At 39.2% G+C, this 27,249-nt stretch overlaps 1 protein-coding gene and 1 long non-coding RNA gene across 2 annotated transcripts in view; one reads left to right on the top strand and one right to left on the bottom strand.

The window, feature by feature from the left end:
- The window catches only part of CEP120 (centrosomal protein 120), a 74,981-nt gene that overhangs the window by 34,431 nt on the left and 13,301 nt on the right, over nt 1–27,249 (top strand). Inside the window, exons 16-19 of the mRNA XM_025924532.2 lie at nt 9,138–9,230; nt 10,404–10,565; nt 12,446–12,568; nt 19,744–19,842. Of these exons, the coding sequence (XP_025780317.1) occupies nt 9,138–9,230; nt 10,404–10,565; nt 12,446–12,568; nt 19,744–19,842 (477 nt within the window). The remainder of the gene's footprint in view (nt 1–9,137; nt 9,231–10,403; nt 10,566–12,445; nt 12,569–19,743; nt 19,843–27,249) is intronic.
- On the bottom strand, nt 1,155–7,527 carry LOC147584512 (uncharacterized). Its single transcript, XR_015250565.1, has 3 exons — nt 6,902–7,527; nt 5,474–5,833; nt 1,155–2,546 (listed from the first exon to the last, which is right to left on the bottom strand). It is a non-coding gene; the product is annotated as an uncharacterized LOC147584512 (long non-coding RNA).

Raw genomic sequence — 27,249 nt, forward strand, 5'->3', positions numbered from 1 at the left:
AATAAATGACATCTTTAAAAATGAGACCATCTGATCTTATTCCAAAAAGCAAAAGTTCATTACTTACCTATTTACACTTAAGTTATTGAGTAAAACAAAAACCCTGAAAATAACACTTCTTTCAAATACTGAAATTAAACTCTCATACGAGTGGTTAATGACATAGCTACAAACGGGAGAAGATAACCAATGGCAGGATGGCTTACTGCCCTCAACCAAGAGACTGGAGCAGGATGCAGACTAGAATATTTTCGAAAGTTATTTTCAGGGCTCTGACCAACCAGTTACATTTAATACGTAATTATTGGCACACTTAGGTTTTTTTTACTTGTTTTTTGCTATGCTTGGGTTTAAATCTGTTTTGTTGTTGCTTTTCCATTGTTCCATTGTTTCTTAGTTCTTTTTTTTTTTAATTTTTTTAATGTTTATTTATTTTTTTTTTATTTTATTTTTTTTTAAATTTTTTTTCAACGTTTATTTATTTTTGGGACAGAGAGAGACAGAGCATGAACGGGGGAGGGGCAGAGAGAGAGGGAGACACAGAATCGGAAACAGGCTCCAGGCTCTGAGCCATCAGCCCAGAGCCTGATGCGGGGCTCGAACCCACGGGCCGCGAGATCGTGACCTGGCTGAAGTCGGACGCTTAACCGACTGCGCCACCCAGGCGCCCCTTTTTTTTTTAATGTTTTTTTTTTTTTTTTTTAAATCAATGTCAATTTTTTTTTTTTTTTTCAACGTTTATTTATTTTTGGGACAGAGAGAGACAGAGCATGAACGGGGGAGGGGCAGAGAGAGAGGGAGACACAGAATCGGAAACAGGCTCCAGGCTCTGAGCCATCAGCCCAGAGCCCGATGCGGGGCTCGAACTCACGGACCGAGAGATCGTGACCTGGCTGAAGTCGGACGCTTAACCGACTGCGCCACCCAGGCGCCCCTTAATGTTTATTTTTGAGAGAGAGAGGGAGACACACACACACACACACACAGAATGCAAGCGGGGGAGGGGCAGAGAGCGAAGGAGACACAGAATCTGAAGCAGGCTGCAGGCTCTGAGCTGTCAGCACAGAGCCCTACATGGGGCTTGAACCCATGAACCGCAAGATCGTGACCTGAGCTGAAGTCAGATACTGAACCACCCAGGTGCCTTCTCTTAGTTCTTTTTTTTTTTTTTTTTTTTTTTTGGTCTTTTCCTGCTTTCTTTTGGATTCATTGACTTTTCTTATGATCCCATTTTATTTTTACTATTGCTTTATTACCAGTGTCTGTTTCATTGCTTTTTGGGAGGGTTGCTTTAAGGTTTAAAATATTCAGTTTTAACTTATTATTAGCACACAACTACTACTATTATTATAATTATTGATGCTAATAATGCTATTATACCGTATCACGTGTAGTGTAATAAGTTTACATCAGTGTATATCAGGCATGTGTTCTTTGTGTTGATACCATCATACATTTTGCTTCTCCATAAATTATCCTAAAATATATTTTTGCTTTTAAGAGTTAGTTTTTATTTTTATTATTATTTTTTTTAATTTATTTTTGAGACAGGGAGAGACAGAGCATGAACAGGGGAGGGTCAGAGAGAGGGAGACACAGAATCTGAAACAGGCTCCAGGCTCTGAGCTGTCAGCACAGAGCCCAACGCAGGGCTGGAACTCACGGACCTTGAGATCATGACCTGAGCTGAAGTCAGCCGCCCAACTGACTGAGCCACCCAGGCACCCCAAGAGTTAGTTTTTAAAGAAAACTTTGAAGCAAAAGCCTCTTTTATTAACCACATAAATAACGTTTCTTGTAGTTTGGGTCTGATGGCGATATGTGCTGTTAGCTTTTGCTTGAAGAAGTGTTTATCTCTCATTTTGAAATAAATATATTTTCACTGGGTATAGAATTCTGGGTTGACAGCTTTTTGTTTCAATCTGTAAAGTTGTTACATTAGCATTTTGGCTTGTTTCGTTCTTGATGGAAAAATCTGCTGGCCTTGTTATCTTGGCCCTCTATCTCTGTAAGGTCTCTTTTTTCCTCTCACTTGGTTTAAGATTTTTTTCTCTTGATCCCTAGTTTTCAGCATTAGGAATTTGATGGGCCTTGTGATTCTCTGTGTGTGTGTGTGTGTGTGTGTGTGTGTGTGTTTATGTGCACCCTGCTTGGAGTCTTGGAGCTGCTTTGGTTATAGGGTTTTATCAAGCTTGGAACATTTTGGGTTTTTATTGCTGAAAATTTTTTCCTGTGTCTCTTTCTCCTCTCCTGATTAGAGTCCAGCGTGCATGTATTGTACTACTTCATATTGTCTCAGAGAGAATTGAATTATTTTTTAAGTCTTTTTTTTCCTCTCACTGCTTCATCTTGGATATATTTTATTGCTGTGACTTCCGGTTGACCATTGGTTCTTCTGAAGGGTCTGATTTGCCACAAATCCAATTCAGCACAATGTTTCCTTTCATATACTGTATTTTTCATCTCTGTAAGGTTCACTTAGGCCTTTTCCTTTTTTTTTAAGCACTTTTCCTCATGTTCGTGTTTTCCTTTACATTCTTGAGTATCTGGAATATATTTACAATACGTTATCTACTAGTTACAACGTGCATGTCATTTTGAGGTCTCTTTTGTTTTTTTCATCTGGTTATGGGGGACAATTTTATATTACTTTGAATGACTGGTAATTTTTTCTTAGATGCCAGAAATTGTGAAGTTTACATTGTTGATTTCTGGATCTTGGTGTGTGAGGTTATTTGGGTTGAGTTTGATCCTTTTGAGTTTTGCTAGGGCAAACTGAGAAGAGCCTGTAGCCGTGGGCTGTATGGTAAGATGCCTAGCATATGACAATCTCTCCCCTCCGACCAGGAGGAATGCCCACTATTCTTATTCCTGACTGAGCTCTGGGAATGCTGTATCTTCGAACTTTCCACTGGTACTTTACCTAGCCTCACAGGGCCTCTTTAGTCTCCTCTCTGCTGCCTCAACTCAGCAAGATTGAGAGGCTCTGCTGGGTGTCCCCTTCTCTGAGCCTTAGTCTGGAAAATGCTAGAGTTATTGTAGGGCTGGACTCATTCATCTCTGCTCTGTCAGTGGTGATGGTCCTGTGCTGCCCATTCTCCAATGTATAAACACAGTTGTTTCGTGTATATCGTTCCATTTGTGTTTGTAGAGGAGGGCAGGTAGTCTTTTACGAGTAGACCAAGCAGAAGTCCCCAAGGCCTTGGACTTTCAAATAACTGTTTCAATTTTATCGCCCTTAATTCACAACCATTAAAAATTTGAAAAACCAGGGGCGCCTGGGTGGCACAGTCGGTTGAGCGTCCGACTTCAGCCAGGTCGCGATCTCGCGGTCCGTGAGTTCGAGCCCCGCGTCGGGCTCTGGGCTGATGGCTCGGAGCCTGGAGCCTGTTTCCGATTCTGTGTCTCCCTCTCTCTCTGCCCCTCCCCCGTTCATGCTCTGTCTCTCTCTGTCCCAAAAATAAATTAAAAAAACGTTGAAAAAAAAAATTAAAAAAAAAAATTTGAAAAACCAGTGGGTTAAAAAAAAAAAAATCTAAAAAAAGAAAAAGTTAACAGTACTCCAAACCATCCATTCTTAAGAAGTGTTCAAATAACCAAACTTTAAAAACTAGAGGCCCTCACACATATTTAAGCAATACACTAGTTTTCCTTAAATGTGTCTTTTATATTAAGTTGGATTTACAGTTCTCGGGTATCCTTTATTCATTGAATCTGAGTGAGCTATCAAATATTTAATTTTTTAGAATTTTTCATTTAGCTTTTAAGGTAAGCAGAGTTTATTGTGGAACCATTTTTTTTAAATGCTTTTGAAGAGTTTTCCTGTGTTAAGTTTTGCAAAAGTCAAATCAGAAAAACTTTCTTAGTTAATATTTTGACAGATCCAACTTGTGCCATAATTGATCTTTCTATTGCAAAAAGAAAACAAAACAGTGTCTGTATAATAGTTGAAAAAAAAACTCAAAGTAATTTTTGCTTGGTTGTCATTTTGATAATTATCTTGTCGGTTACCATCGTATACAATTTCTCCCACCATTTCAGCTTGAATTGTCTATTTCTTGACTAGTTTATAATAACTCTGCTTAGAAAATGAAATACGAAGGGTACCTGGGTGGCTCTGTCAGTTAAGTATCTAACTTGATTTTGGCTCAGATCATGATCTCACAGTTGATGAGTTCGAGCCCCACAATGGGGGGTCTGTGCTGAGAGTGTAGAGCCTGCCTAGGATTCTCTCTCACCCTCTGTCTGTCCCTTCCCTGCTCACATGCTCACTCTCCCAAACTAAATAAATACTAAAAAAAAAAAAAAAAAAAAGAAAAGAAAAGAAAAAGGAATATGAGGTCTGTCTAGTAAGTGGCTATTTGAATTAGTCTTGTCAAAAACTTGATAGGATTGCTGTTTTTTTTCCAACCTAAATACATTTGAGAGTAACAACTCATCCAGCACAATGTGTGCCCTGTCGTGTAAGAATATGGTCAGCTAGGATGTGATCCATTTCCTAAAACTTCATAAGCCACTGTAAAATTGATTAATTGGGGAGAAAAAAAGCAGGGTTTCCCTCAATAGGATGAAATCTTTTCAAGCTAAATTCTCTGAGAATCCCCCTGTGTGATTACTACATCTACAGTGTATACGCCTTTTCTGTTGATTTATTTTCACTTTATTTACCTGATTGTTTTAAAACAACGTATAACTTCTTCAGTACTTGGAAAACTTACCTGAAGGAGTCTCGGTAATATTGGTGGAACAGCATGCAGTCATCTAAATTTACTTCTGCTCTTTAGCACAAAAGGAGTTAATAGCAAAATGGAGCTCATCTACTTACTATGAGGAGGTTTGTCCTGCCTGACAAGGTGCTAACTAGTTAACAGCCCACCAATTCAGGAAGCAGTAGTGAAGGGATATATATAGTAAATAAAATTACATCTAGTTAGACTCACGTATATTAGTATTTCATAGTAAGTTAATATTTTAAGCTTATGTGTACCTAATGATTTGTATCATGGTGGGGGGCGGTTATTAATCTATCAGTGTTTTTTGGTCATCTTTGGAACCAGTGTGGAAGGATTATTTTAACTGTGAAAGAGCAGATTATTTTTGTGGAATATTTTCTTTTCATAAAATAATGCATCCTCTGGTGTTACACATAAACTTTTTTCCCAAAGAAATGAAGCTTTAGTTAACCTTGAAGCAATTAATAGTCCACCAGCTCATTTGGGGCCTTTGGGGTCAAGTGAAATATTTGTAACTGTACCAAATCTGTATTTTCAGAAACCAGTGTCCTGGAAATGACCTGGTTGTCCAGATTGACATGCTAAACCCAGTGACAGTTGAAGACAAATTCATCACTTGACAAACTTAGGACTATAACATTTCTGGTCCTGTGTGGCCTTCCATATAGCTGAGATCATGTTTGTTCTGTCTTCTACATGACTTCCCATCAGATGGCTGAAGATTGCTATCATGTACCTACCAAGAAGGAAGACCTCGGTTCTGCATTAGGGAATAGGAGGAAGCGTTTCATGGATAAGATCATGCTTCCACTTTGATAAATATTAGTAGCTACTACTACCACAGAGACTCCAAGGGAATTCCAAACAAAGAAGTTGGAAATAGGCTCAGCATTAAGGAAATTGTAGGTAGCTTGATATAGGAAGAAGGGAAGAGAAGTCTCAAGAAATAAGGTGGAGACGTCTATGGCATGTAAATGATCTTCTGTTTCATTTTGAGGAGATTAGACTTGATCCCGTAGACGTTCTCAGCCAGGGTTTCCTGGGAGAATTAAGCCATAATGCCTGCCAGCGGGCACTGTTGCTGGTGGATTCACTTCCTCCTGTGCTTCAGCAATGGTAGATTTGTGTGCCATTAAAGAGAACATGGAGAAAATAATCAGATCATTTTTTATGTTCTATGGTTCAGATGATAAAACCTGCTTGGGAAAGGTAGAAATTTGATAAACTTATTTTTTAAATGAAGATTTTTATGTAAGAGAATAAGGAAGTGAGATCTTCATTTTAGAACAGTTGTTGCAGAATAGAGGAGTATGGATCCAAAGTCAGGAAGGCCAGGGAAGCAATAATGAGCTGTAAAAGAAAATAAAGGCTGAACAGGAATAGCCATGATAAGATGAAGGAGGAAAGACGAACAGGAGCTAGAGAAATGGTTACGGAGGTTTAAGGTCTCAAGCCTTAAGGGATATTCAGTGCTACCCTCGCATCCTACTGCTTTCCCTAATCAATTCCTTCTCTTCCCAGAGCGGTTCTCAGCCAACCCTCCCTCATCCTCACCTGATTGGATCTTTCCCTTTCTCAAACATTTCCTCAACTTGACTCCCCTTCCTATACTTTCCTACTCTTCTACTGAATTCACTGGTCTCCCCTTGGCAATTTTCATGCCGGAACTTTTTTTTTCCCCCCTCAGCCTCTGCTGGCTTTATTGGCTTGCCCCAAAGCCCAGTCCTTGAACCTCTTTTCTGTTTTTACACTTCTTCAGGTATTCTCATCCACTTTCTTAGCATCATATACAAGTTAAACACAGTTATTCACTGTGTGTGTGTGTGTGTGTGTGTGTGTGTGTGTGTGTGTATCTCCAACCTCTTCACTGGACTCTACGTTTGGTTGTTCGGGTGCCTGTACTACACTGCCAACTGATTCTCTGCTAAGCAAATCAAAGGGAGCTTGTCTAGAGACAGGCTCTTTGTCTCCCTCCTGTATAAATTTGTTCCTGTTGATCCCCATCTTAATAAATGGCAATACCTTTTACTGAGCTCCTCAGGCTACAAGGCAAGTTACCCTTGACCCTGTCTCGTTCCACATCTAGTTTGTCAGCAAATTCTCTTGACTCTGTATTGAGTACAGATTCTGGAAACGAACCACTTTCAGCCACCTTCTTCACTACTTACCTTAGTTTAAATATTCCTGATCTCTTTCCTAGATGACTACAGTTACTTCTTAACTCAGAATTCTGTCCTCTTTCCTGACCCCGGTAGCTTGTTAAATCCATATCCACCAGGGTTGAGACTTTTAAACCAAAAGTCAGATTATGTACTCTTCTGCTTAAAACCTCTCCTACTCATTACGCATAGAATAAAACTCCTGTTTCTTACCAGGTCCTACACGGCCTTATGTGATCTATCTACTAGCTTCCTTTGTGACCTCATTTCTGTCAGCCTTCTATTCACATAGTCTGTTGTCACCAACCTGGCCTCTCTGTAGTTCCTCAGACATGCTCCCTAAGTCCCCCTCAGGATCTATAGAAGACTCTTTTGTTAGAGGCACTGTCTGGTCTCTGTTCAAAATAGTCTGAGTGAGGCCTTCTCTGATCATTCTGTCTTAAATAGGCCTTCTTCTGCCCCCAGGAGCTAATTATATGCTCGTTCTGCTTGTTTTCATCCTAGTATTTACTTAGAATTATGTTAAACATCCACTTCTATTTTCATAGTTTGTCTTCCCTCAGAATATAGGTTCACAAGACTTTGTTTTACCCACATCTCCTAGGTATTCAATAGGTATTTGTTACTGAAATGATTATGATTTCAGGTTTTTACTCACTTTTGAGTTTGAGATACATAGGGAATACTGGAGACAGAGATACAGATGTAATCTCTGGAGGGGGTTTTGACTTTGCAATCTGGTTTTGGAAGTGCTTAGGATATGTGATGGTAGGTAGTTAAGATCATCCCCTGAGGTCAGGTAGTAGGAAGGAGACCTCCTGAGACAGAGCTCTGAGAACCCATGCATTTCGGTTGCCAGAGGAAGAACATTTGAATACTGACCCACCATCCTGTTTACTTACCTCTCTAAGACTTTTTAAGGAGGTAGGGCACACTTAGCATTTTTTTTTTCAGATAAACCAAAAGTGGGTGGTAGATTGAACAGAATGAATAGGTAATGGCTCATGAGTGTCTAGCATGCCAGGCCGAAGTCATTGAACTAAAGTTTAACAAGGACAAATGTCAATTTCTGTAGTCGAAACAATAAGTATGTTGTTATAGTTATCCCAGGTTTAAAAACAAAAGCCTTGGGGATTTTCTTTGACAGAGCAAACTGTGATTAGGATCCTGAAATAGCAAGTGCAGGTTTAGACTAACGTAATAGACACGTTGTCTTCATCTTGGGCAGTGGACATTCTTTGGCCTATGAAGTAGGGAGATCACATCTGGGTACCACATTTTTTAAAAAGACTTAATCTAGAATCTAGACTGTAGATTAGATCCAAGATGTTAGACGATGTGGAAATTGTAATTAATATGTGAGTAATAGCTGAAACTTGTGTTTCTCTTGGAGAAGAAAAAGTGAGAGGATGTATGATGGCTATTGCCAGACCAAATACGTGAAGATAGATTTTTTTTCCTTCTAAGGGGTAGAAATAAGATGAAGGGGGATTAAAGCAAGATCTTATTAACTGTGGGAAAGAGAATGTTAGGATGGACCTGAAATCTGGGAAACAGTTGGTGAGAACAAAGAAATTGGTTCAGGAAGTCGCAGGAAAAGCGAGCAGTTAGAAATGAAAGACAGAAAACCGTAAAGACTCCTCCATCCTGTGTAGGCTGAAGTGGCAGGCGTCTTTTCTCTGAATGGGAATCTCACCGCCGAAGAGCAGGGCAGAACTAGAGGCCCCTGGAGGTTAAGGTACTAGGCTTGGGGCCCAAGCAGGGAGTGGTGCATCAGAAGCAATTAGGAACTCAGTTACTGGAACTGTAGGAAAGGATCGGACCTGAACCCATAGGAGAATTGACTTGAAACTGACCAGCTAGCCGAACTAGCATCAGGATTCGTTGCAGGGAAGGAGTGTATGTGCTGAAGGGGGCGTCAGAGAAATACTGGGGTAGTGACGAAGGCAGATTTTAAAGAGCTAGGTTTTGACTACACATACGATTTTACTAGCAGCCTGACTGCCCAGTGGGAGAATGACCTTCCTCTGGAAATTGAACGTCACTAGAGATACCCAAGCAGAAGCTAGAGGGATGCCCTCACTTACAGTACTAGAAGGAATTTCTGCTCTGACTTGGTGGGTATAATTCATGAGTTTCCTATTCCCAGAACTTGTGTTTCAGTAAGTTGTAACGTATGCATTGTTGGATTTGCTTGTGTTTTGAAAGTTGGGGAAAAGATAATGTGTCTTTTATTATATTTTAGGTGGCTGAATATACTGTCCTAGAAGGAAAACTTCAAAAAACCCTAATTGACTTAGAGAAACGAGAGCAGCAGCTGATCATTGCAGAGTCAGAGGTAACTGTATGTCTTTATTTCCTGGAATCCATGCATGAGGTACATGCTATTATAAAATATATTTCATAAAAAGCCTTTCATGGAAATTTTCTTGTAGGCATGGTGGAAAAAACTGCTGTTCAGCAGAGGAAAGCATCTTTGACATGTCAGAATGTGAGGAATACATAGCAAAGTGTTTGTTATTTGAAATGGTTAATAGCCGGCCAGCCAGCTTTGGCTGACTGCTGCACTCTGCGGAAGTACACTTCTTCCCCGGGACGTGGAGGGACTGGATAGTCACACTGCCCAGAGCATAGAGAAAACGTAGCACAGGCTGAGGGGCCTAGAATTCGGATGTCATTCTCAGTAACAAGGGAATATCCCACCTGGTTGTCGATTAAAGGTTAGAGCCCAAAGATGGATGAAAACTTCTGTTAATACTATGCCTAGTTAGCATTTTTGTTAGGTCTTGATAAATTTTAGCCTAAATATTTATTTCAATTACTACATAAATCATTTCAAAGTATTAGAATTTCTTCCACATTAAATTTGTATGCTCCTGTCCTAACCAAATGAGTTTCTTAAAATTTTTCTCAGCATTTCACTCTGACCTGATCCTCCTACATTTTCTGGAATTTCTCAGTTGATGTTTGACCTTAAATGTATTTGTTTCCAATATGAAGGGTCTGTTACTTTCTATGTGATTAGGCAGAATAGAAGAAATTCCTAAAGAAGAAAAGGAACTTGGGTATATTTGCTTAGGTAATATAGTGGGTTTTACTCAAAAAGGAATTTTAAGTGATTAGGGCCTTTACAATTGAATTTATATAAGTCATATGTGGAGTTTTGGATACACTTTGTATTTTAGAATTAAATGATGATGGATTAGCAATGTGGGTTGAAGCCCTGTGTGCTATCAGCACAGAGCCCACTTGGGGTTCTCTCTTTCCCTCTCTATCTGCCCCTCCCCTGCTCACACACTCGTGCACTCTCAAGAGTAAATAAATATATTAAAAAAATTTTTTTTAATGTATAATTTCAATTGTGCTTCAACATGAAGTCGAACAATGGAAAAGGATATGAAAATAAAATTGTAAATATTGTAAACATTTGTGTAGAAGGATAATAGAATATTGAACAGCATACTGTAGCTGAGCCTTTAAGCCAGCCTCATAAAGATGCACTTGTTTTTAGGTTCAAAGAGAAAGGAAGGAACTGAAATCAGAACGTGACCGGAACCTGCAAGAACTTCAGGACTCCATCCGAAGGGCCAGAGAAGATTGTGTTCACCAAGTAGAACTAGAAAGGTTAAAGATCAAGCAGCTAGAAGAGGACAAACATCGACTGCAGCAGCAGGTGGGATCAAATAGTTGTCATCACTTAGAGTTTATTTGTTTTGTAGGAAGAGTTCACTGAAAAGTTAGAGAAATTCACAGTGGTTTGAACTGTTGATGATGTTGATTGCACCAAGATGCCGATATACTTTAAGCTGGCTCTTGTTTTCCTAAATCAAAGCTAAAGACTACCTTGGAATAATTTTCCTTCCCTTGTCACTATTGGCACAAGATTGAACTATATTTCAGGTAACTCAACATCTTTCTTTCTGATAAATCGCCTTTTGGCCAACATCTTGTGCATGTGTCACTGGACCAAATTCAGTTAAGAACGCCGGTTCGTGAGTGCATCTGCACTCCTCACCTTACTCTCACCTTTCGGCCCTTCCCACCCCACACCCCATCCCCTTGGCTCCAGCCCCTTGTCAGCGAAGCCACCAGTGGCTCATCACTTAGACTCCCCCTCTTAATCAGACAGCTCCAACACTGTTGGACTTCTGTTGTGTATTCTCTTCTTTCCCCTTCTTTAACCCCACTCTCCTGGTCTTCCTCTACTTTCTGGCCACCTCTCAGGCTCCTTTTCCTAACCCTCCAGTATTGGACTTCCTCCAGGCCCAGGACTTACTTTGTACTAAACAATTGTGTTGCTGCCCATGGCTTCAGAGAGAGTCCCCTTTCTACGTATGTCCCAGACTGACTGTCTCTTTGATCATTCTATCAGTGAAAGGTGATGAAGATAAGTGTCTGTATTTCAAAATATAAAAGCAGTTTCCAGAACTCAAACAATCTGTGTCACTTATGGACATTAAGCAAAAGAAAAAGCCCAGTGTGCCGCATAGCTTACTTCTGCACAACCTGATTTTAGGCACAGTAATTGTTTATGATAATGTCTCTGGGACACCTGGGTGGCTCAGTCGGTTAAGATCCAACTTCAGCTCAGGTCATGATCTCATGGTTCATGGGTTCAAGCCCTGCTTCGGGCTCTGTGTTGCCAGCTCAGAGCCTTGAGCCTGCTTTGGATTCTTTGTCTTCCTCTCACTCTGTCCTCCCCCGCTCACACTATGTCTCTCTCTGTCTCAAAAATAATAATAATAATAAAATAAAAATGTATGGTAATGTTTCTGAATGGTAGAAAAAATACCAAATTTTAAGTCTGTTAGCTTTTGTTTAAAACAGAAATAAATGAGAGAGAGAGATGCTTGAGAAAGGTTTTTTTCCAAATTGAAAAGTCAAAGTTTGGATATTCAAAGAAGTAAACTTCAGCCATAGGAAGACTTTGCAGGTAATAGAGTACCTCATTACCTGAAGATGCTAGATAAACTAAACCCTAATTAGAATTATTTGTGCTTACTGGCATGAAACAAGAATTGATTATTGATAATTTAAATTCCATTTTTGCCACCAATTTTCTCAGCATTTCAAATTTAGTTAAGTCTTATGTCTTAGAAAGTAGATAAATGGGTTTATCTAATGATTGCTATCATCTTTAACAGATTTTTTAAAAAAAAAATTCCAGATTTGAAAAGAACATTCTTATATTCTGTTTGGTTTTTTGTTTTGTTTTGGTAGTTTTGAAAGTGTTCTAAGGGAAATTATATTTGCTCAATTTTAGAGCATCTAAAATTGAGCAAAAATGTTCTCATGATCCTGGTTTTCTAACACATTTCCCACTCTTAAATAAAAGTTTTGTATATTGTTAATTAGTTGACTCACTAAATTTTTAAGATTACTAGAAATCTTAATTTTCCTCATTATGCTTTATGGATTTTCTAAATTTTCTACTATAAACAAGCTTTACAATAAGAAAAAAAATGACTGTTGAATTCTATAGCATTGAACTTTGCATACTGGTCTTTTTAAATGGCTGTCATCCTTTTTTTTTTTTTTTTTTTTTTAATACAGCTTAATGATGCTGAAAATAAGTATAAGACTTTGGAAAAAGAGTTCCATCAGTTCAAGGATCAGCAAAGCAACAAACCAGAAATCCGCCTTCAGTCTGAAATAAATCTACTCACCTTGGAAAAGGTACCCGTGTCAGTTTATGGCAATTTAATTCTGATAATTTATAAAATCAGTAGGTGCTATTTGAATATAAAATGTACTGACATTTCACTGTAGTATTCTGATATCAAATAAGAACAGCATTTGAGACACATGACATTGTCAGTACTTGAATTTCTTGGCTTCTATCAGTTACAGCATATACTAATTAGAGTGGTTGGTTGCACAAAACAGAAGTGACTAACTGTAGAAATAAAGGAATCCACAGAACTCTCAGGAAGGCTAAAGAACAACTTCCAAAATATGTACAAGAACAGGGGGAAGCACAGCATGGCCTATCCTGTCCCAAAACTGTCTCCTCTTGCTATTGTTGGTGCTTTCACTGCCTTATCACCTGATTTCCATATTCAGCAGCCAGTCTTGCCATCATGAATGCTGATTGCATATTACTTACTACCCTGTAGATTCCGTGCCCCAGGTAGGAGCATTCGTATCAATCACAAGACTACGCTCTCCTCTGAGCCCAGAGAAGGGATATCCATCCTATTTTGTTTCTTGCGGTTGGAGGCCAGGTCCTGCCTCTAGTTATATAGTGATCCTCTGCAAACGGGAAGAATGTTCTGCTTCTAGGCATTAAAAACTGTGTACTGTCCAAAATGTGTAATGTTAAGTTTGACAGTATGTGCTGTTGCATTTTATCGTTTAGTATTTTTTAGGTATTATTAAAAAGATACAGCCTACCCAAGAAATCACACAGGTAATAAGAGAATAATTTTCAGAAGTTACAGGATTTCATGGTGTCAGCCATGGCCTGTCATTGTCCACTGAACATTCTATTGAAGGCTTCCTTGCCTCTTTTCCGCTGCAGATGTAGCCACTAGGGGGCACTATCAGAAGATCGGTAGGGGGTGTCAGGAAGTTGCCAGGGTAGTTTGTTCTTCTCTTTGTCTGTGTGCTTCCCTTCTCTCATAGTAGGTGCACCTTTTTATGGTTTCCTCTCTGGCTAGACACCTTCTCTCCAGCTTGCCTTGGGCTGTCCCTACTGCATGAACAATCCGTGTTTCTGCGTTCCTAGTAGGAAGAACTGTTACCCATGGTACTTGCTTTTGTAGTCCCTCCTACCCCGGAGACGTAGGGCCTGGCTGCTCCTGCTTATCACTGGTTGCCTCATCCTATCCTCTCTAGCATTTGTGCTTTCCTGTTACCTGTATAACCAGTTTCCTGGCAGGATGCTAAATGACAGAACTGGTTTTTCATTATCCAGCAAAGATGCATCCTCCTGGGCACTGTGCTAAATGCTGTGCTGAATGATTTAAAAACCTTCAAGAGAGAGTCAAATAAATGACGAGTCCTACAAAGAGGCAGGGAACTTACCCAGATAATTAAAGTGAAAGGCAGGTAATAGCTTACCATACTATCTAACTCTCTCTTACTAAATGCCGTGAACTCAAAGGGGAGACAAAGCTACTTCTGAAATCAACACATGAGGTAAACTAAGAAGGGAGACTAGATATAGAATCTAAAGGGCACATTAATAAGTGAATGTGTGTGGGAGAGTATTCCAAGAAGTATTCAAGAGAACTAGAGGGGTTAGAAAGCCTATTGCATATTCGGGTAATAGCTTGACTAGAACTTGGGAGTTTAACTATTGTGGTAGTTGTTCGAAAATAACAGGGCTGATAAGAGAATGCTAGAAATTAAGATAATTTGTGGCCATATGTGGGGAAGACCTTAGATGCGAAGTTAAAGAATTTGTATTTCATCTGGTAAGAAAAGGCAGAGATTACTCTCAAGTGTATTACATTGGCTTAATGGATGTTAATAGGAGTGAAGAATTTTCAGGAAGAACTTTTTGAGGAGGTTGAAAGTTGTAGAGAATTATGGTTCTAGGCAGGTTCCATCTGAGATTCTAGCAGAAAAAGTTGAAGCGGAGCAGTTCACCGAGGGGTTGAAAATGGGTATGGGACGCCTGGCTGCTTCAGTCGGTTAAGTGGCTGACTCTTTCGATTTCACCTCAGGTCATGATCCCACAGTTCATTAGTTTGAGCCCTGCGTCACGCTCTGTGCTGACAGCTCGGAGCTTCTTGGGATTCTCTCCCGGACTCTCTCTTTCCCTCTCTCTCTCAAAATTAAATACATAGTTTTTTAACAAATAGGCAAGTATAGTAGGAAGAGAGAAAAGGAGGTAGAGATAAAGATTTGGAATCACTGGAATAAACTAACCGCCTTGGATTTAGATGAAATGGTCTAAGGTGTCTTTAGGAAGGACACCCAGACAAGTTGGTGGGAACTACGGCCTCAGGTACAAAAATCAAGAGTCAGAGAAGGAGGCTAAAAAGATCCAGAGACATAGTGAAGACAGTCTAGTGCAGTGCTAAGAGGAGGGATTTGGAGAATAAGGAAATAGAAGTCATCTCTTATGACAGCCAAGTCAAGAATGGTTGAAGAAGGGCCTTATGTTTTGCAGGTAAGAGATTTTGAAGAAGCAAAACTGCAGAGGGTTATAAAAGTTTGGCATTGAAAAAAAACCAGGAAAATATGTAACCCGGGGGCTTCATGTTATTAAAACCTTACATGGTCGGTGGAAAATCTACGAACATATACATATACAGAGATATTTTTTGAGTGAGCCAGAGAGGGGCAGAGGTAGCAGGCCCAAGGCCGAGCCCCATGTGGGGCTTGATCCCACCACCCTGGGATCACGACCTCTAGTCAAAGAGTTGGACTCTCACCTAACTGAGCCTCCCAGGTGCCCCTGAATATTTTTAGATTGAGGATAAGCAATTAATAGCAAGAAGAAATTGAGCTTTGAGAGAGGAGGGGATGAGTGGACCAAAGAAGAGTCAGTCTTAGGAAGTAGAAACGCTATTTAAGAGGCAGAAAGGGTGAATAATATGTAGAAAAGCTGGCGACAAGAAAGGGTGTGGTAAAATAAGTTTTTGAGGGGTTGAAGCAGGTATTAACCAGTTTGTTCTGCTTCTGAACTCACTGACTTGCTGCAGCCTGTCCATTGCCACGCTATCTCTGGTTCCTCTTCTTACCCCTACGTGCACTTAACTGCCAAGCCTTGTTGATTCTGCTTCTTACATACCTGGAAAATCTTTTCGTTTCTCCATTTGATTCTTGGGCCTTTTGAATTTCTCTATCAGTGAACTTGAATCCAGTTGGACATTTTTAACCCCTCTTAAAAAAAAAAAAAGGGGGTGCCCGGGTGGCTCAGTTGGCTGAGCATCCGACTTCGGCTCAGGTCATGATCTCACAGTTCGTGAGTTCGAGCCCCGCATCAGGCTCTGTGCTGACAGCTCGGAGCCTGGAGCCTGCTTCCGATTCTGTGTCTCCCTCTCTCTCTGCCCCTCCCCTGCTCATGCTCTGTCTCTCTCTCTGTCAAAAATAAAAAAATTAAAAAAAAAAATTTATTTTACCTATTTGGAGAGAGAGAGGCTCTCCCAAGCAGTCTCTGCAGTGTCAGCACCAAGCCCAACGTGGGGCTCAAACCCACGAACCTCGAGACTGTGACCTGAGCCGAAGTCGAGTCGGTCGCCCAACTGGCTGAGCCACCCAGGTGCCCCATAACCCCTCTTTTGATTAAAAACAAGTATTCCACTATTTCCCTGTTTACAACTGTGAATTCTCTGGTACCTACCAAAGATAGCTAAAGTGCACAGACACTAAGCGTCAAAGAGTGTTTTTATTTTACCTTCAGAGACCACATATCTCACAATTAGAACCTTATCTTTTGTGAATAGAAAGTTGGTAACTAGCTGCCATAGAAAGACATTTTACATGATTTCTTTAAATCCCGTTTTCCAACTATACTTCTACTAAAAGGATAAAAATCCCTCAACGTATCAAAAATGTAAACAGTGCCATGAACTTGTGAAGGGCAAGGGGAAAAAAATGAATAATTAAACTGCCTCTGTTTGAGACCCAAGGAACTCATCCAGCATGTTTAAGTGTTGAGTAAAACACAGCTTCTCAGCTCTGGTGAAAATTCTTGGTAAATTTTGTTTGGAGCCAGAAGAGGGCAGAATCTTATTTCTTATTGCTAAGTAATAACAAAGACATAAATGCACAAAAAGAAAGACATAAGTGAAAAAGTATCTTATTCATTGTATAACTGGTTATGTGAAATAGAGAGCATTTGCTGATTACCTATTCTCTTCAGTTTAACAGAAATACTTCAATTTTCACTAAAATGGTGTAAAATAAGATACAGTTTTACCAGATGTAATTCTTCATTCCTTTTATTAAAAAGTCAAGAATAGTTTATGATTTGCTTTTAACTAGGAGTGTCTCTTAGATGGCTTAAAAATAATTAGGTTTTTAAATAAATGAAATATGGAAAACATTAATATAGTAGGGCAGACTGAAGTTGAAGATAAATGCCAAAATGTATGTATTTATGATTATTTGGTAGCTACCATGCGTCCACCCCTGTCTTAAGGCAAAGGGAAAGATGAGAGAAAAAAGAGGAGAAAAAGTACACGATCCTTCCGGGACCTCACTTTTAAAGAGTTTGTAATAAAATTGGAGAGATGCCTCAAGGAGCCTGAAGTGACTGTGTGTGATCAAGTACCATGGAATGTGATAGAAACTCTTTGCAAGGGGCGCCTGGGTGGCGCAGTCGGTTAAGCATCCGACTTCAGCCAGGTCACGATCTCATGGTCCGTGAGTTCGAGCCCCGCGTCAGGCTCTGGGCTGATGGCTCGGAGCCTGGAGCCTGTTTCCGATTCTGTGTCTCCCTGTCTCTCTGCCCCTCCCCCGTTCATGCTCTGTCTCTGTCTGTCCCATAAATAAATAAAAACGTTGAAAAAAAAAATTAAAAAAAAAAAAAAAGAAACTCTTTGCAGTTGAGAAAATAGTAGTTTTAAGTAAGCAGAGAAGAAAGTGACAGGCGTAGGAAGTTAATTGGGTGATGGGGGGTGAACCAGGACACCAACCTACGGGCTGGAGTAGAGGGTTTTTTGTTGAGGAACACCAAGGAAATAGGTGCAGCAAGTAGGACAGAAGTTCGATTCTGGAACACCTTAAAACAGGCAGAGGAGTGTAGGTTCAAGCCTGCAGGCAAGTAGCAGCAGCATCTTTGAGAGTAAATTGACCTGACAGTGGTTTGCGGGATTTGGAGACAGAAAAGTGTGGAGGCTGAGGAGACTGGAGAAGATATGAACGTGGCCTAAGGAAAGGGCAGGAGCAACATGGAAGAATAAAACGGCCAAGTTCTGCCAGGGAGAAGTCTCTGTAGTTCCTTGTGACAGTGGGGAATAGGGCATCAGAGACAAAGACCGTGCCATCCACTGAGCAGAGAATGAGGCTTGTGGGCCTAGAAACAGGGAGGCAGAGAACGAGTGAACACGGGTTTGTGCTTTCTGCGTGCACTGGCCTCTGAATGGACTCTGGGTCCTGAGGTGAGTTTTCACATGAGAAATCTGTAACTTGGTTCATGAGGTAAGTGAAAAGCTTGCCCAAGCCTTAGATCTACTCAAGAGGAGAGGTTTCAACTCAAGGTCTTTGAATGCCCTGGAGTTCTCTCAAATCTTTAGTCGTGTGCATGTTTCTGGGAACTGGGTCCCCTGTGTTTCCTTAGAATCACAGAGGCACTTGTATTCTTAAAAAAAAAAAAAAAAAAGAAGAAAGGTTAGGAATCACTGATTAGGTCATAGGAATGCATTAGAAAAGTGGGGTTTGAATCTGAAATTTGCAAACTACGTGTTTTTTTTAATTTAACTGTGAATATGCAAATGTGATTTTGATAATCCTGGCAAAACTGATAAAACCTATCCAGCCTTTTCTATTGAGTCAGTCCATGGGATATACTTGATCCCTCTGGGGTTATCCCTTCCTAACCCTCATCCTTGGGCCAGTCTAGGCTACCAGACCTCCTCCAAGACCCAGGGACATGATCACTTTTATAATTAAATACTACCTTTTTATCCCAGCAATATAAAACGATTTTTGCTATTCCTCTGACTTATGCCCTACTGTTAAATTACCAAGTAATATGTATAAATCTTTGGGGCACAAGTAGAAGAGGTCACCTTTGATAATCTCAGAGTATTTATTCAACTTAAGACATGGAAGTCTAGTTGTGAAATGTCAACACCTTTAAATTCAAGCACCAGGGATTTATAAAGCAGAAAAGACCGTGACTCCATGAGTTCATATATTACTGCAGAGAATATTCTGGTCTTTTGTGAAGGGAATTTGGCAATCTGCTTTTCCTTTCCTTTTGTTTTCATACACGTTTTCTGAAGTTTGAATTTTGGGACTGTGCCTTTGGTTTGATGTTCCTGCAAAACATGAAGAGTTGTGTGTATGGGAAAAACTAGACTTGATATAAAAAACTTAGACCAGTTTAGAGTCACAGTATTGTGCTGTAATTCAGGCAGATTATTACATTATCACTTAAATAGTAAAACTGTCTGTTGGCTTCATGAATTTGTTTGGTATTTGGTTTGAAACACTGAGAACGTACATTCCAGAACATCGCCAAGTTGGCTTCGGTTCATGCACAACAGATTGCCTGCTGCAAGTATAAATAACCATTTTTTTAATGGAATCACTTTCATGTTTTTCTTTATATGTTTGAGGAAAAATAGAAAATCAAAGTTAGTGTTATGAGGAGCATTATTTTTCCTACTCTCAGGTTTATTTTAACATTCTTAAAATATTTTCCCCTTTGTCCTCTTTCTCAGTAAACTGCTTTCTGATAAAAGATCTCCCTGCTCTCAGCACTCTCCGAGTTTTGCGGCAATAGAGTTATAAGAGTATCTCTACTAGCTCTCGGGGTTGTAAGACCAAGTTCCATCTCACGATAGGCCCCCAGAAGGAAGAACTAGGTTTCTGAGATGTCGAGTGCCAGCTAAATTGGAATGCTAACAGTAAGGACTGCTTTTTGTAAAAAATGAATGTTTTGCACTCTATACACGTTTTAATACATTTATAGTAACTGTCTGGAGGTTAAGACTGATTCCGTTCCTTTCAGTATAGGCTGTTAGGCAGTAAAAATACGACTATATTTTAAACAAGAAAATGTTCATGTGCCATAATATTTATAGTAAATTATATAACAGTTTTAGATGATGTCGTATGTTACACTGTATAAACTCTTTTCTTAAGCCAGACTCTTTGTATATATTATCTTTCAGTGATTGTACACAGTGGTATAGTGTTTCACTTGATACGATTTTAATCACTGTTAGGTTGAACTTGAAAGGAAGTTGGAATCTGCAACTAAGTCTAAACTACATTACAAGCAGCAGTGGGGACGAGCTTTGAAAGAACTTGCCAGACTTAAACAGGTATGTAGTTTATAGCTGATGATGGATTCTTCTTTTTATGTCTTTTTCCCCTTGATTCTTTAAAAGTTTGCCTATTTGGCAATAGCTATTACGTTCATATGTGGACATTTGGATCTGCAGGGCTATTTTCGAGATTATTAAAAGATTGTTTTCTTAATAAAAAAAATTAACTCCTAGGTCCTTTTTTTTTTTTTTTTTTTTTTTTTTTCAAATTGGCAACTGTTGTCCTCCCCAGAAGAAATTAGGAATGATTTCTTTCACTTTCACTTATAAAACAGCCATTTTTTTTTGTCTTAGTAATAATTTCTTTCCATTGAAAGTAACTTTCAGAAGAGAAATTTCAGAATAACTGAAAAAATTTAACATGTCCTCCAGCTGAACAGCTGATTTCAAATGTTAGTCCTAGAAGACCTAGTCATTTATTCAGTTAAGAAAAGGAATCACAATTTCTGCACAATTTTACAAGAATTTAAAAGTGATAGTGGTTTCCTGAACTCTTCTTAGACTTCTTTTTTCTTCTTCTTCCTACTACTAAATAACAAATGCCATAAGCCTCAGGAGAAATTAATCTTATTTTGCAGTGAAATTTGCTCAAATGATTAAGATCAATTAAATGTGAGCAAGGTTTTTCTTTAGAATCTAATCTACTTGACCTAACCCTTCAAACTTTTGCCTTTCTTTAATCAGTTTATTCGGAGTGAAATTGGGCACATAGGTTTTTCATAATTGTATTTTTTTCTCCCTCTCCATGACCAGCGAATGCTATTAAACATCTCTGTGGTATTGTACTAAACACCTACTGCTCTCAAAGAGAGGTATGTACAAGACCTCAGGAGAATAAACAGTACAGTTTGCCTTAATGTAGCTTGTCGAAGAGTTGAGATTGTAAGCATAACAGAATATTACACGAAGTGAAAGTATTTTATAAATGTTCACAGGATCAAGGACAGATGCGTGTACTGAGGGCCTCCTGTATTCACAGTATTGCCCTAGATTTATTGGTGTATGTAAAACTTAAGTCTTTCCCTCAGAGAGCTTGCAATTTATTAAGAGGGAAGAAAATTATAAATGTAACATTTATATTTAAGAGTGAGAGCCGTGACAAGAACCATCCTGAGGAGGCAGGAGGGGAGAGTACATCTATTTAATAGCACTTAAGTAGGACACTGTGGAAGAGGAGTATTTGAGATAGACCTCTGGTGAGCTGGTTGTGATTTAAGAAAGCAGGGAGGGAAATGCTATAAATGTAACCAACAAAATGAGTATAGCAAACATGCAGGAAGGTGGAAAGCAGAGACTCTACTTGGACAAGAGAGGAGGGTCAATTTTAGAGGTAGTTTCAGGTAACCAGGACTGGAACTTAAGTGGGAACGTGACACACAGATTCCTGGGGAAGAAACCCCCAAAACATGGTTTTGGTAGATTGATATAGCCCCGTTTTTACCTGATTGTAATGCAAAGTAGAAAGTTGAAGATGATGCCAAAGGCTGAAGCCTCAGTGTCTGCAAAGCAAGTTTTCCAGTATGGAAATAACGGTAGTAATACAAGGAGGAGAAAGGACTTGCAAATGTGGACATCTTGACTTTCGCCAAAAGAAATTCAGCAAGCATTCATAAATATGCAGCTGGTATTGGGAGGATGATTGGGCTTCTTGCAGATGTGAGAATGTAAGCTGTGGTAGATAAAACTGAGCATTCTTAGGTTTGCAGAGGAGGCCTGAGAGCTGATGATGGAACCAATGGGCGGAGAGCAAGAGGGCGGTCATGATTTCAGGCCCCTCACACCTTGACATTTCATCCTAACCAAGATCGCAGTAGAGCTGGTAACTGAATTTCGATTTTCTAGATGAAAGAAACGGAGACTTAGGGAAGTTAAGGAAGGTGCACCAGATCGCACAGGTCACGAGTGAGAGAGCAAGGATTGGAGCCACTGGACTGGGGTCCCGGCTCTTTCCCCTTTATGCTGGTATCAGGTTATTCCATGGAAGCCAAATAATGAAAGGATTTCGAGGAGAAGAAAGTGAGCCCTGGAAGGTTTTAGGGATTTCTGACACAGTATCCAGGCACAAGTCATGGTTTGGCACACCCCAGCAAGGAAAATGGCATCAGTGACTGTTAGACCAGCTCTCATAATGAGAATTGAAGTGACCTCGAGCGAGAAGAAGCTCCAGTCAGGATGCCAAAGTACGGAGAGGAGATGGGGAAGAAGTGGAAAATGGTGCCTGCCATTAAAGAAGTTACACAGTGAAGGCTCAGAGACTAAGGGAATGAATCATGGGGCATTACCAGAACCAGTAATGAAAAGGTGGAAAAGTGTGAGCGTTGAGGAGGGCATTTCCTTTGGAGAGAGGAGTAATCGTTAATGACTGAAATGTCTCCTTCCTGTACCCTTTTGTTACCTTCTGAATCTTCCCATTTCATCCATTCTTTTACATTTACCCCCTTTTGTCCTATGTATTTTCTACCCCCTTGCCTAAAAAGCATGGGCAGATAATTTTGCTGTTTGTTTCTAGTAGGAGAGGCTATCACGAAAGTCAGATGCTTCCCCGTGAGTTACTTTATGTATTAAGAAAACGGCGTTAAATTTAGAATTCAACTCTAAACTATTTCTTCAAGAAAAGAGCCTCATTCTTTGAGTGCAGTAATCTTCCTCGAGACTAATTCTCTTCCTTATCCCACTAACTTTCTGCTTTGGAAACAACACTGTAAACAACCTTTAGGTCACTAGGAATCACTGATCTTCCACAGACGACATTGGAGGTTTGGTACTTGAAGAGCAAATATAAGCCTTTGCCATGACCATCCCAAATTGTGCTCTGCCACTAACTGTTCTTATAGGGTTAAAATTAATAGCTTCATCAAATAGGCACAATTCATATGTGTGAAAGTACCATATTTTTCTAGAACTTTTTATTAAAAACACATTTATTGTGTTTGAATATAAAATTGGAATCCTCTATCTGCTTTTGTTCAGAGGATTGTTTGTGCAACTTCTTGTTTAAATTGGATTAGTACCATGTTAATTTTACATTGCCTCTGGTGAATAGCCACGGGGCTATAATCTCTGCCAGTAATTTGTCACAGCAAAATCCTCTGGAGGGCCATACAAAACATTTGTGTAGTACGGATTAGATGGGGAAAGCCATATCTTAGATTGTTAATAAATGTTAATGACAAAACCCAGCTGGTAAAGCTTGGAAATAAGATCTAATGCTGGGTGCCTATTGCCAAAAGAATGTTTAAACAGATTTCCATTACTCAAAGGTGACCCAGTACAGTCAATTTGTGAATTAAAAAAAAAAAAAAACAAAACATACTCTTCTAATGATTTAGGGAAAAAAAAATCGTCTGATTCCCAAAAGTCTGTGTTTCCAAGCTGTAAATTTGTTGTTGTTGTTCTTTGCTAACTTGGGGAAGTAACAGCTGTAAAAAACAAACAAACAAACAAATAAACATAAATGGGTCCTAACTTAGAAAACAAGGAAATGACATCCAGACATTCTGGATTTGATATCTTTGGTACAATGTGTAGCACAGATCTGAAAGAATTCTGATGGTGAGACATCTAAGGGGAAATTTAGTTGTTTCCGCCCCCCACCCCCAGTCTCCATGAAGATATACTACAGAAATATTTTTAAACCAAAGGTTTCATTGTTTGACAAACACTCAAGATTGTCACTTTAATTTTTTTTCTAAAAAATGTTTGTTTAAAAATATTTCTCATCACCTTAGAAAACAATTGTGTAGGTTGAATAAAAGCTACTCCTTTTGAAAAATAAATCCTTAAGAGGTATGAATTTGTTCGTGTAGAAAATTTAACATTTTCATTATGTGAGATAAATTGAAACTAGGTCCGCTTGTTCCCAAGACAGGAAACAGAACTAAGATTTTGGGTAGGATGTGGGTCCCTTACCATATTTGTGCACAGTAGATCTGTTTAAAACTAAGCTCTGATATATTTAGTTAAAACAACACAGGCTTCATTGGCTGACATCAGCACTATCTTGTCCAGTCTCCTGCTTATCCACTCAGGGTAATTAATTTGATTAATTTATAAGTAATTTAGCCAAGGATGGGATGTAAATCTTTGTTTAAGAAAACAGTTGGAGGTCCAAGTCTTGGTTAAAAACTGTGTCTTGAAACCATCCAGGCCCTCCTACTGACTTGTCAGCTCTGGGTTATTTTCAGAAAACTTGACTTGAGTTCCTTAGTTTAGTTGTAAGTTTTTCCCACAGACTTACATGGTATGTGTGAGCGGGAGAGTAAGTAGTGGCCACTTTTTAGCCGCTGTTTAGTCTAGTGTATGCATGTTTACATCTCCTCTCTGGATTTATAGGCAGCTCAGGCAAAATAAAGATTATACTCACTTGATTGAGGAGTCTTTAACCCAGAGCACCTGGCAGCAGAGAGGATTTCTTTCTGTAACCTCTAATTTTTGTGTGTGCGTGTGTGATCAGTATTAATGCCATATATGTGATGAAAAATTCAAGGCATTTAAAGGCTTGTCTTCTGTGTTTTAGAACTAGGGTGTTTCAAGTCTTATAAAATTACAATTTTACAAAGTAACCTAACCTAATTGGCTTTTATTATTTTTTTCTGCTTGTAATTATGCTTGCTTATTGTAAACAAAGACAAACTTTGCAGCACTGCATAACACAGAAAATAAAAATCACCAGCCAGAGGTAACAACTGGGTCTGTTTTTGCCGAGCTTTCTTTTCCTTTCTTTCTTAATAGTTGCTTTTTAAAAGAAATAGATCCTAACAGTCCAAAGAGGCAAAGAAAAAGAAGATGGTTATGCACCCTACCCGCCCCCCTCCCCCCCCACTTCTATTTTAAGAACCAGAGCACATTATCAGTGTTCTGGAAGCCTTCTGTGCCTTTGCTCAACTGCATCCTCTCCAGAGGTAACTACTTGCCTAAATTTGGTATTTATTCTCCCTTTGCTTTTCTTTACGTTTGTGTGGTTTTAAACTTTATGTAGATGGACTCATTGCCTTTGAATCATTCTCTTGTCCGCCTTGTATGACTCAAAATTGGTTTTGAGATTTAGCTATGTTGAGGCAAGCAGCTATAGTTCATTTTTATTGCTTTATAAAACAAACAGATGAACATAGCACATTTTACCCAGTCCTTTTTCAATGGCTTTTTCCTTTAACTTAGAACAAGACAGCACTGAAAAGTTTTGAATTTGTCCGAGTTTCTTTAGTATTTATATCAAAAAGTAGAGTTTCTGGTAATAGGGGTCGCTGCTTTCTAATGCTTTGCTAAATAGGGCAAAATTACTTTCCAAAGTGCTTGTACGACTCTTGAGTTCCCAAGAGTGGTGTGTAACTGTTATTCTTCATATGATGTCCAACACTTGGCTATTATCACATGTGTTAATTTTTTCCAGTTTGGTGGGTTTGAAATAGTGTCACTTTGTGGCTTCAGTTTTCCTATCCCTGATGACTTACTTGGAGCAGCTTTTCTTTTGCATATCAACCACTTGTCTTTCTTCACTAAGGAATGCCTGTTAATGCCCTTTGCTCAATAGAAGTCAACAGGTAATCCAGATTTTAGAGTCACCAGATGCCAAGTTTGAAATAACTGCTATTACTGTGTTCTAGAACAAAGGTGATATGATGGAGAAATGAAATGAAGAATTAGAGTATTTTGAATAATGTAGAAATTGTGGAACTGAGAAATATTTTAAGTGAAATGTAAGAATGTAAAAGATGAGTTAACAGCAGATTCGATGCAGCAGAACCAAAGATGTGTGAAGTCAAGTCAGTAAAAAGCATCTAAGCTGAAACAGAGGGGAAAAAAGAGGATGGAAAAAATAGCAAACAACATGAGTGACCCCTGAGATAGAGGATATGAGATTGACTACCATTTGTGTGTAACTACGGACCCTGTCTTCGTCTCTTTGGGCTCCCATAACAAAATATCACAGACTTACTAACAAACCACAGAAATTGGTTTCTCGCACTTCTGGAGGCTGGAAGGCCAAGATCAGGGTGTAGGCACGGTCACCAGTTCATAAAAGGCCACCTTTTTGTCAAGTCCTCGTGGAAGAGGAGTCAGGGAGCTCTGCTGGGCCTCTTTTCCAGGGACAGCAGTCCCATTTAGGAGGGCTTACCTTCATGTCCTAATCACCTCCCAAAGGCCCCATCCCCTAACAGTTCAAAATGGGGATTAGGTTTCATAACACACATTTCCCCAGCTATCCAAAAGTAGAGCGTTCCTGTGAAACCTCTCTTAAGCAGAAATGATGCAAAGCAAAGAGCATCCCCAGCTTACCCACAGTTGGCCTTAGGCCACTTTGCTCTTACAGAAGACCTACATTTGCATGGTAATGGTTTTCAGAATAGCCAAAATCCTCCTTGATTTAGCAAAAATCGATACTAATGTAGCTTTTTCTAACTGTCAAACGGCTTACTTCCAACTTTCAGAAAGCAGGGAAACCTATATGTATTGGGGGAGACAAACCTGAAGCCTCTAGCAACCCCTCAGAAAAAGAATGGGAGAGAAAGCAGGATTTGAAGAGATACTACATGAGAATTCTCTAAAAGTGAAAAAGATAGCAATTCATAGATTCAAGAGTGTTTATGAACTCTAGGAATAAATAGCAAGTATACCATACCTAGGTTCATGGTAGCGGAGTTGCCAAAAAGCAAAGAAACCCTTAAGAAGATGGGGCTAGAGGGAGATATAGCTTTCATAGGAGCAGCAATAAGACTGACAGATGACTTTCCAGCCGCAGGATAACATGCTTAAAGTATTGCAAGAACAGAACTGCCAACTTAAGGTTCTCTTCCCACTGAAAATGTTCTTCATAAATGACAGTGACAGAAGACTTTTCAGAGCGACAAAAACTAGAAGACTTTGTCATGGCAAACCTAAAGTAAGAGAAAATAATTCAAGGTGTTCTTCAGAAGGAAAATGATCCCAAATGAAAACAGGAGAATAAAGAGCAATGGAAATAAATGTCTGACTAAAATATAAATACGGATTGTAGAAAGCAACACTCAAAATATTTGTTGGTTTTAAAATATAGATAGAATTAAAATTCTTGACAAAAACAGAAGAACAAGAGTAGAAAAGAAGAGACGGATAGAGTTAAAATGCTCAAAGTATGTTCCATTATTTGAAGTTGTCAAAGGACTGATTTGTGTTATTATTTGTAAATGAAGAGTAAAAATGAATGAGAAGCTGATAGAGAAGGGGAAATGGAATGACAAAGGATTAGACTAACCTAAACAAAAAAAGAGAGAGAGAGAGAGAGAGAGAGAGAGAATAACCCCAAAGAGATAGAACAAGTACAAAATACCAACATGTAAAGATTGCAACCCAATGTATCACCAATGACTTGAAATATAAATGGACTAAATACTGTCATTAGAGACCAGTATTGCATGAAAAACTAAA

This window comes from Puma concolor, chromosome A1 (genome assembly GCF_028749965.1).
Source record: "Puma concolor isolate L17-30 chromosome A1, mPumCon1.1.hap2, whole genome shotgun sequence".
NCBI classification, from domain to species: domain Eukaryota; kingdom Metazoa; phylum Chordata; class Mammalia; order Carnivora; family Felidae; genus Puma; species Puma concolor.